Here is an 11,084-nt window from a genome sequence, read left to right as displayed (position 1 = left end):
AACTTTGACCAACTTATACATTGAAGTAGAAAAATAAATCTTGTAGCAGAAAGATTCGATTTGCGATTTATATTTTGTCTTATCTGCAAATGTCTATTCTTGGTGAAAGAATAAGTTCCAACTCAAATTTTTCTATTTGTCGCAATGACGAGTCTTACGTATACAACTGGCGTTACCAAACATCGTATCTTTGTCGTTTTTGGAAAAGCCAACTCACATTATCAGTAATTGATGCACTTTTTGTAATCGAAAGATCTTCTCTGGTCCATAAATTTATAATTTAATTCTTGCACACTTATTCTTCTTAATAGCTCTTCACATAACAATTATTTTTTGTTATGTAAGTAATGTCCAAAATCATTGCTTACATTGCAGTAGACCAGTTCAGTGTCGGTTTAATCGGTTATTAACCAATTGTATACTAAATTATGGATATATGCAGAGCCAACTAGCTTAGCTGCTCACCACTAAGATGTCCGATTCAGACAACATTCAACTCTCTAGTTTGAATTGCATAAGAATATTTGTTGTTTTGTGTACATGAAAAACATGCAAGATATTTTAGGCAAAAGTTCGTTATTCTATTTTGGTACCATTTTTTTTTTTTTCACAAAATTTTCAGCCGGCGCATTGAACTAAAAAAGAAATGACAGCAAAGCAAATAGATCAGCACAATATTGTCCTAAAAAAAAAACATATACCAGTTTGCTAAGAATCTAAGGAAGAAGAAACAAAATCTAAAAATTATCTCCGGTTTCATTGGGACAAAAACAGACTTGTCTTGTTCCTATTTCATAGGAAATTGGGATTCTTTTGAGACAAAGATTGTGTGGGAAACAGTCCGAAGTTCAATCTCTTCCCTACATTTCGACTGCTAATAAAACAAGCCTCTCCCCAAATCCTTTATTCTAGCCCCCTCCCTAAACAATGGCTCTATTAACTATTCATCTTTTTAACTTGTAATGATAAACCCTTTTTAAAATAAAATTAAAAAATAAAAAAGTGAAAAAAATAATAAAAGAGTTCACCTGAGAATTAGGTTCAGGATGGCCTCAAGGAGCCTCTCCTATACACAACTCCTAGGCCTCCTCTTGGTCACAACCACAATGGCGGTTCGTGTTGGAGTCATTCTTCATAAGCCCTCTGCTCCAACTCTCCCTGTTTTCAGAGAAGCCCCGGCTTTTAGAAACGGTGATCAATGCGGAACCCTTGAGGCTGATCACATCCATATCGCCATGACTCTCGACACAAACTACCTCCGTGGGACAATGGCAGCCGTTTTGTCTCTCCTTCAGCATTCAACTTGCCCTGAAAACCTCTCTTTTCATTTCCTCTCCCTCCCTCATTTCGAAAACGACCTCTTCTCCAGCATCAAATCAACCTTTCCTTACCTCAACTTCAAGATTTATCAGTTCGATCCAAACCTCGTCCGCAGCAAAATCTCTAAATCCATCAGGCAGGCCCTCGACCAGCCGCTGAACTACGCGAGAATCTACCTCGCGGACATCATCCCCAGCACCGTGAACCGGATCATCTACCTAGACTCTGACCTCGTTGTGGTAGACGACATAGAGAAGCTGTGGCATGTGGAGATGGAAGGTAAAGTCGTGGCAGCTCCCGAGTACTGCCACGCAAACTTCACCTACTATTTCACAAAAGCTTTCTGGTCAGACCCGGTGCTTGTGAAAGTACTCGAAGGAAAACGCCCGTGTTACTTCAACACAGGGGTGATGGTAGTTGATGTAAACAAATGGAGGAAAGGATCATACACACAGAAGGTGGAAGAGTGGATGACGATTCAAAAGCAAAAGAGAATATACCATTTGGGATCACTACCTCCGTTTCTGCTCATATTCGCGGGTGATATAAAAGCGGTTAACCATAGGTGGAACCAGCACGGTCTCGGAGGGGATAATTTCGAAGGAAACTGTAGAACGTTGCATCCTGGTCCGATAAGTCTTCTTCATTGGAGCGGGAAAGGGAAGCCATGGTTGAGACTAGATTCAAGAAAGCCTTGTATCGTTGATCATCTATGGGCACCATATGATCTATACCGTTCATCAAGACATTCGTTAGAAGAGTAGAGGGCAAAAAGACAAACACATTTAAATTTAAACCATGGCACATAAAATAGGAGAGGAGAAGATACAACAAGAAAGCAGGGGTTTTTTTTAGCGACGAGATCAAAGAGAGCCAAAAAATGTTCATTACGAGTGAAAGAAAGTGTAATGTTAACACAATACATTGTGCATTTGAGAGCTCAGTGTGTGTTTCAGCACAAGAGAGATGGTATTATCATCAGTTTTCTTCTTCACTCTCTTTGATTCAACCTTTAGAATATTCCGCGTGTAATGTACATAGGTACCAAAAAAAAATTGGAGGATTCAATTCATTTTTTGTTCAATTCAAAATCTCTTTAGTATCTGATACTACTAAAAAAACAGAGCATCGAATCATCTAAATTCTATAGAAATCATCGAAATTTCGAAACTTTATCACAAAAACAAATCGATCAAACACAGAAACAAGCTACACCGTTTCGAATTCCGGATACAGAGAGTGATCGAAGTCAGCGTTTTACCAGAATATAAGACTATATAGAGACGTCTTCGATACAGTTATAACCTTGTCTCTCTGCTCTGATCGGAAGAAGATACTGTTCGGACGAAACATAGATCCCTGATCGCCCGATTCGATTTGTATCCACCGGGGAAAATAAATGTGTTTCCTTTATGTTAAATCGGTTAAAAAAGGTGACTTTTTTTTTTGTTTATGAGAATGAGTTGGAGACAATGGTGTTGGTGGGTACTACTACCATGTCCTTTGGAAAGTTAATTAAATTTGTTTGTTTAATCTTTTTAAGTAATCAAATCTATTTTGTTTAATTATTATTACATCAAAATCTTAAAAGTTTGGTCAATTGACGGATAAAAAAAGGAAGCTTTTTTTTTGCTTTGCTTGCTTCTTCTCATTCTCATTCTCATTCTCTCTCTCCTCTCTGTTTCTCTGTCTATCTATCTTCTTCTTCTTCTTCTTCTTCGTTTCAATCCCTAAATTTTGTATCTTCTTCGTTGCAAATCATCTCTACAAGGATAATGGTGACGGTCAAGAATTGAGACTCGTTATAAGTGGAGTCTAATTAATCGCCACACAAACCATTTGAACCCTTCCGAGCTCTGTCTCGCAATCTCCGTCCTTACTAAATAAAAGGGTTTTGCTGCTTCTCTCTGTTTCGGTGGTCTCTCTCTGTTTGCTTCGATGGACATGGAGAGGTAATCTTTGGAATGAACAAATCCATTTTGCTAATTTGTCTTTCGATATGTTTTTTATAATCTCTCTTCTCTGCTTCCTTAGGAATTTAATTTCTTCTTCTGGTGTTGTTGGCTTGTAATTGGGTTAGATGTGAGGTTTTTGATTAATATGCACTTCACTGCTTTCTTTGATTCTCTATTCTCATTGTTTCTTCTTTTAAAGTTTTCCATTTTAGCTATTTTTGTTACATAAAAAGCAAGAATGTGTAAAAATGTTTTAGAGATCTAAGCTTAATGGTATGAGATCAGATAGTAGTGTCTTCCAATCCAATTCAGTACCAATCTGTATCGGTTTTGTATTTACTGTTTCAGTGTCTGTGTCTGTGTCTGTGTCCAACATTTATTCCTTCTTATTTCGATTTATTTTCTGTAGTATTCACATGGCACTGAAGGCTAATTAATTGTTCCTAGAATAACGTCTAGTTAGGTTTTAGCATCATTGACATTGGTTGGATAGTAGATAACTGTCGTTTTACTTTTTGGTTTGATGCAGTGCAGATACTGAGCCTAACAACATGGTTGTCAAAGCTTACCCGTTAGGTATGCGGATTATGAATCACAATGGCATTGGTGAAGATGAAGGAGACTCTCGAGTTGAACCGTATGTTGGACTGGAGTTTGACACTGCAGAGGAAGCAAGGGACTACTACAACTCTTATGCTACGAGGACTGGTTTTAAGGTTAGGACGGGTCAGTTGTATAGATCCAGGACCGATGGAACAGTTTCGTCGAGGAGGTTTGTTTGCTCTAAAGAAGGTTTTCAGCTTAATTCAAGAACCGGGTGTCCTGCGTTTATCAGAGTGCAGCGACGAGATACTGGCAAATGGGTTCTTGACCAGATTCAGAAGGAGCACAACCACGAGCTTGGAGGTCAAGTAGAAGAGACTACTCCTCGTCCTTCAGTACAACAGAGAGCACCTACTCCCACGAAGCTAGGCATATCGGTTCCACATAGACCCAAGATGAAAGTTGTTGATGAGGCTGATAAAGGAAGGTCATGCCCTTCTGGTGTGATCTCTTTTAAGCGCTTCAAAGGAGCTGAAGAGAGTGATGGGCAAACGCAACCCAAGGCTACCGAACCTTATGCAGGGTTGGAGTTCAGCTCAGCTAATGAAGCTTGCCAGTTTTATCAAGCGTATGCAGAAGTTGTAGGTTTTAGAGTTCGGATAGGTCAGTTGTTTCGATCAAAAGTTGACGGATCAATCACGTCAAGAAGATTTGTGTGTTCAAAAGAAGGGTTTCAGCATCCTTCGAGAATGGGCTGTGGAGCTTACATGAGGATCAAAAGACAAGACTCTGGAGGTTGGATAGTGGATCGTCTCAATAAAGATCATAATCATGAGCTTGAACCGGGAAAGAAGAATGCTGGTATGAAAAAGATAACAGAAGATGTGACAGGAGGGTTGGATTCTGTGGATCTTATTGAACTAAACGACTTCAGCAATCACATCAGTAAAGCCAGAGAAAACACCATAGGAAAAGAATGGTATCCAGTGCTTTTCGATTACTTTCAGTCAAAACAGGCAGAAGACATGGGATTCTTTTACGCCGTCGAGCTTGATAGTAATGGAAGCTGTATGAGTATTTTTTGGGCAGATAGCAGATCAAGGTTCGCCTGTAGTCAGTTTGGTGATGCTGTTGTTTTTGATACTTCATATAGAAAAGGAGAATACTCTGTTCCGTTTGCTATGTTTATCGGTTTTAATCACCATAGGCAACCCGTGCTTCTCGGGGGTGCCTTAGTTGCTGATGAATCTAAAGAGGCTTTCTCATGGTTGTTTCAGACATGGCTTCGTGCCATGTCAGGGCGTCGTCCGAGATCTATTGTAGCTGATCAAGACTTGCCTATCCAACAAGCAGTGGCTCAAGTCTTTCCCGGGGCACATCACCGGTTCTCAGCGTGGCAGATAAGGTCCAAAGAACGAGAAAATCTCGGGTCATTCCCGAATGAGTTCAAGTACGAGTACGAGAAATGTTTATACCAGTCGCAGACAACGGTGGAGTTTGACACTATGTGGAGTGCTTTGGTAAACAAGTACGGCCTTAGGGAGAACATGTGGCTCAGAGAAATATATGAAAAACGAGAGAATTGGGTACCGGCATATCTAAGAGCCAGTTTCTTTGGTGGAATCCCTGTAAATGGCACCATTGAGCCATTTTACGGAACTTCTCTTAATTCTCTAACGTCTCTCACGGAGTTCATCTCGCGGTATGAGCAAGGACTCGAGCAGCGCCGTGAAGAGGAACGGAAAGAGGATTTCAATTCTTATAACTTGCAGCCGTTTCTACAAACGAAAGAACCCGTTGAAGAACAATGCAGAAGGTTGTACACGCTCACCATTTTCAGGATTTTCCAGAGCGAGCTTGCTCAGTCTTATAATTACCTTGGTTTAAAGACCTATGAGGAAGGAGCTATCAGCAGGTTTCTGGTGAGGAAATGTGGGAACGAGAATGAGAAACACGCTGTAACTTTCAGTGCATCGAATCTCAATGCAAGCTGCAGTTGTCAGATGTTTGAGTACGAAGGACTTCTCTGCAGACATATCTTTAAAGTGTTCAACCTCTTAGACATTCGAGAACTCCCATCTCGGTATATACTGCATCGCTGGACCAAAAACGCGGAGTTTGGGTTCGTACGCGATGTAGAATCAGGCGTGACTTCTCAGGACCTCAAGGCCTTGATGATCTGGAGCCTGAGGGAAGCAGCTTCGAAGTATATAGAGTTTGGGACATCTTCTCTGGAGAAGTATAAGCTTGCATATGAGATCATGCGCGAGGGTGGGAAGAAACTGTGTTGGCAGAGATGAGGAAACCAAGTAAGGTCATTGTCCTGATTCTCTTTAACTTGTTTCTCGAGTTTATAATCTTAAATATCTAAATCTTCAAAAGCTTGTGTCGTGGTCCTTCTCAGTTTCTCTCATTTCGGTTGTGTTGTTGCCTCATCGGCTGCAGACTCTCCCTCTGTTCTGCCTCCTTATGAATTAAAACTATTTCATTTATGTCTGAGCTCTTGGATCTCATTTTGCCATTAGATTCAGTTTATAGTTCAGCAGTTAATGACACTCGGCCTTAATACTGTATAAAGGATTGATCCTGACAGATGTCGTATAAAATTGCTTTAGTGAGACAACTTCATTTGATAGAAAGGTTGAATATTTTCTACCTAACCAGTCGACATAAATGAGTTTATAGTTTATAGTTCAGCAGTTAATGACACTCGGCCTTAATACTGTATAAAGGATTGATCCTGACAGATGTCGTATAAAATTGCTTTAGTGAGACAACTTCATTTGATAGAAAGGTTGAATATTTTCTACCTAACCAGTCGACATAAATGAGTTTGCCGTGAACCAGAGGGGCTTGTATATTGTAATCCCTGATGATTTATTCATCTTTTTCAAGACTTCCTTTCCTCTGTTACAGATTGAAAAAAACAAGAAGACGAAGAAGCCTTACTTTATTAGTGATGATGGAATTGGGGACGCCAATGTAAATCCTAACCCTTCTGTTAACTTTAAATCATCAGACAAGGAGGTGGCAGTGGAGTGGTCGTCGAAGTGGTGTGGCCAGTTGTATTCATTGATAAAATCGGTGGGTTTAGTGACTACACGTATGTTCGTTCTCGTGTTTTGTTCACGTTTGTTTCCTAAAAAAATCCTAGGAAAGTGAAGAACCTACCAACTTAGAATTTTTGGAAGATTTGGACATTTTGGAAGTTCATACATATGAATCCTTAGGAGTTAGGACGTTTGATAAGCAAAAACTGACGATGAAGCCTTTATTATGTTGTATATATATATATATCATTAAAAAAAAACAAATCAAAAAAATAAGAAGAAGAGATTGATGAACCTAACTAATTATCGGTGTGATTAGGTAATGCACAATTACCGGTTTTGGGACATCGTCACTGCACGAACTTAATAGAGTTAAAAAAAAATTGGGGAAAAAAAAGAAAAACAAAAAGCAAAAATATGGGAAGAGCAAGAAAATAAAATAATATAGAGTAGAATTCTTTAAATTAATACTCGCAATAAGTTAATAAATTCTTCCGGTCCCGAGTTGGGTCGCTGTAAAAAATGACACATTTCAATAAAATAATAAGATAATAATTTTTTTAGAAATCCTATGCAAGGATATAGTCTCATCAATATCATAAATTAATAATCATATAAACTGATATATATATATATATAAAAGAAAATATAGTGAAATATGATTCTATTGTTGTTTGTCTATTTTTGAATTTGCATTTTGGTTGGAGCTCATCTCTAATTTTTTCATTGTTGTATTTTCAAATCTCATCCATAATTTGTGAAGAGTCATAGATGCGATAATTGCATCTTTAGTAATTAGTTTTAAATGTACCGCAATATTTTCTGCGACTTCATTTCATGGTATGAAGGATAGTAGTAACAATTTTTTCTAAACTCTAAACTTTTAACATTTCTCATTTTTACCTAGATAATCTATTAAATAATTGACAGTCATCCTATTACGATAATCAAGATTATAAATTAAGAAAATTTTTTAAAAATGTGAATGATAACAAAAATACCTTATTTTGTAATAGAAATTTTTGAATATGAAAATAAGAAAATCTCTTCATAAATTGATAAAATATTAATTTATCTATAAATTAAAAACCTCTATAAATTAATAAAATTTCATAGTTCCGATCTTATTAATATATAGAGGTTTTACTGTATAAACCTTAACTACATGACGTCGTCGTGTATGCGGTATATTTGGGGTTGCAATATTCGTCCATCAGCTATCTATTATCTAGATACGCCGATCGAAGCTTAAGAACATTTTGATTTTGGACTTGAAGAGTAGTTGAGAGTCTTGAGACCGAGTTGATCCATGAGCAGTGACGTGTCTATGTGTATTGAAAAAGCCAAAAAGGCATTTGCCGAGCCACAAAAGACAAAATAGTAAAAAAATTGTAATGCCATATTTTTTTAGTTAGGTTATGTATTTACTATTTAGTTTGAAAATGTGTTTACATTTTTTATTTTTAAAATTTATGATATTCTGTTTGTTATTAGTTCTTCTTATTTCATATTTTTAATATTTTATCTGTATTAATAGAGTATTATATAATGTATTAAATGTTTGAAAATAAAATGAAAAATTACATGAAAGTTGAAAACTTGTATTAAAATTTTATATGAAAAGATATTTTTAATGAACTAACAAAATGCTAATGTGATATACAAAATAGATGATATCATATTTGACAATCTATTTTATGTGTTATATTTTATTAGATAACGTCAGTTTATTAACGTCACTTCAATAAACGACGTAAAGATTAAAAATATTAAGGGATTTAACATCGTTTATTAAACTGACGTAAACAAACCGACGGTAAGTTATGAACTTATTTCTAGAGAAAGCTTCGTGTGAACATGACAAAAATTAGGTTAATAAATCGAGATCTCAAAATTGTGTTGATTCGATTGTGGGACGCGAATTATTTAGAGTCAGTTATAAACTGACGTTAAGTTAAATTAAAACCGATTTTAAAAGCCTTCTTTTTTGTAGTGAAAATACATATGTAAAAATATTTTACTTATGTTTTATTCATATTTTACATATGTTTTGCTTATTTTTTTATTAATATCTACTCAACATTTTAAAAAACAAATAAATAACTAATTTGTTGCTATATATAAATAATCACACCTACAATTTATATTTATATAGAATTTTATGTTAACTATACTCAATATATCAAACAATCAAACAATGTATATATATATATATATATATATATGGTTTGATCATAGTCACAATAGTATAAATACATAAACAATTAAAAATACGTATCATCTACGTATTGTATGAATAACCGTTGTATTATATTGTTTTAACATTTTTTAATAACAAATTGCCATTTTATTTTTTATTCGTCCTAAACCTGTATGAACCCAAGCAGGGCACTGTCCATGAGTGTTCGTCAGGATCTGAGTCAAGTTTAGAATGTAGAGCCCTTCGGTCACTGTAGTACCCTTAAGATCGTCGGTCAGAGGAAACTCACCGTACCGGAGCAGTAGCTGATGAATATCCACCGTATCAAGTCAACCGTTTCTAGAAGTTTGAGGAAGTTGCACGATATCTTGAAAAAAAAGAAAAACAATATAATTTGTTGTTAGACGAGAAGAAGAGAATAGTAACTCTAAAGTTGTATAACTCTGTGTAATTAAATTTTATTGTACATTTACCTTCGTTTGCGTGAGCAAAATTCTGCAAATTATTCATCGTCATCTTGCAAAACAATATTGTTGTAATTAAGAACTAAAATGTGTTTTGGTAAGAACTAGTGGTGTTTTGTAAATGTGTTTGTAAGAATGATATGATGTGATTTTTCCTCTGTGTTGTAGCATTATTTATACCCATGACGATGCGCGTTCTTGCTTCAATTTAGATCAGCTTGCATGTCTTTATCAATTATATAATTCAAAAGTTTGTCATTCTTACATCTATTCACCATCCTCTACGCACTAATGTAATTATTAGACCAAATTAGAATGCCGTGTTTGTTTCACGCTTTCTTTTTTCTTTCCGTTGCTGTAAATTCTTACCTTTTTTTCCGTCCATAGCATCAACTTCATCAAGTTGTTAGTATTTAGTAATGCTTTCTACTTATGTATTTTGGTAAGTTGTTGAATCCTCGCTATGCGCACTAAGCTCATCAAAATCACCAATTCCACGAACTTGCCAATGCTTTTTTCTGCTATTTTCCAATTTGTGTTTGTGCCATTTCCTTCGTTGTCTTTAGCGTGAATCAATCTGTGCGTAATCCCTGGTCTGAATCAAACATGAACCAGCGTTAAACCAGATTTTGATCAAGCAAATCAGGCACGTACGCTTGCTGGAAACATAGTCACCTGAGGAGATTTCCTTTACACTAGCTAGGGCTTTTGCTTTATCATTGTTTTCAACAATAAGATATATATATATATGTGTAGATATCTTCTATATATATGATTTTCTTGCGACCCAAGTCATCTGTAGATTAAAAGTCACCTTGCTGAAAACATTGTCACCTTAGGGAGAATGTAATTAAAAGTCACTAGGTAATTGGCGCAGCGTAACTGATAGGAAACCTTGTGTTCGTTGATTCCCGGGAATAGCCGAACAAAGGGGTTGTCTTAATGTTCGTTGATTTGAAGAATAGCCGAACAAAAGACGAACTTGTAGATCGTTGATTCAAAGAGAAGTATAAGCTTGCGTATGAGATCATGCGCAAGGGTGGGAAGAAACTGTGTTGGCAGAGATGAGGAACCAAGTAAGGTCATTGTCCTGATTCTCTTTTGTTTCTCGAGTTTATAATCTTCAAAAGTGTGGGTAGTAGCGAGGTTGTTTTTCTGTTCTTGTCCTTCTCAGTTTCTCATTTGGGTTGTGTTGTTGCTTCATCGGCTGCAGACTTCTCCCTCTGTTCAGCCTCCTTATGAATTCACACTATTTCATTTATGTCTGAGCTCTTGGAAACATTTTGCCATTAGATTCAAGTTTATAGTTTAGCAGTTTATGACGTTCGGGCTTATATATCTGTATAAAGGATTGATACAGTTTCATGTGACATAGCTAACCAGTCGACATATTCCTAGATGAGTTTGCCGTGAACCAGAGGGGCTTGTATCTGTAGTCCCTGATGATTTATTTATTATCTTCAAGACTTCCTTTGCTCTGTTATAGATTGAAAAACAAGAAGACGATGAAGCCTTACTTTATTAGTGAAGATGGAATTCGGACCGCCAACGT

General features: G+C 36.5%; 2 protein-coding genes across 7 annotated transcripts; both read left to right on the top strand.

The window, feature by feature from the left end:
• Nucleotides 551–2,569, top strand: LOC104764313 (probable galacturonosyltransferase-like 4). Its single transcript, XM_010487818.2, has one exon. The coding sequence runs from the start codon at nt 1,047–1,049 to the stop codon at nt 2,082–2,084; it is 1,038 nt and encodes a 345-aa protein (XP_010486120.1). The 5' UTR covers nt 551–1,046; the 3' UTR covers nt 2,085–2,569.
• Nucleotides 2,961–11,065, top strand: LOC104764311 (protein FAR1-RELATED SEQUENCE 7). Of its 6 annotated transcripts, none has more exons than XM_010487814.1 (3): nt 2,971–3,272; nt 3,805–6,127; nt 11,019–11,065. In XM_010487814.1, the coding sequence occupies exons 1-2, from the start codon at nt 3,259–3,261 to the stop codon at nt 6,116–6,118; spliced, it is 2,328 nt and encodes a 775-aa protein (XP_010486116.1). In that variant the 5' UTR covers nt 2,971–3,258; the 3' UTR covers nt 6,119–6,127; nt 11,019–11,065. The 6 variants fall into 6 exon arrangements, with proteins under 6 accessions (XP_010486119.1, XP_010486116.1, XP_010486118.1 ...); XM_010487816.2 differs by having other exon boundaries at nt 3,805–6,132; nt 11,019–11,043; XM_010487815.2 differs by lacking the exon at nt 11,019–11,065 and adding an exon at nt 6,735–7,099.

Source organism: Camelina sativa, chromosome 19 (genome assembly GCF_000633955.1).
Source record: "Camelina sativa cultivar DH55 chromosome 19, Cs, whole genome shotgun sequence".
Lineage (NCBI taxonomy): Eukaryota > Viridiplantae > Streptophyta > Magnoliopsida > Brassicales > Brassicaceae > Camelina > Camelina sativa.
This window is presented reverse-complemented; position numbering and strand designations above follow the sequence as displayed.

Bases quoted from the DNA above. Each gene is read 5' to 3' on its own strand.
- LOC104764313 (XM_010487818.2), top strand. From the start codon at position 1,047: ATGGCCTCAAGGAGCCTCTCCTATACACAACTCCTAGGCCTCCTCTTG.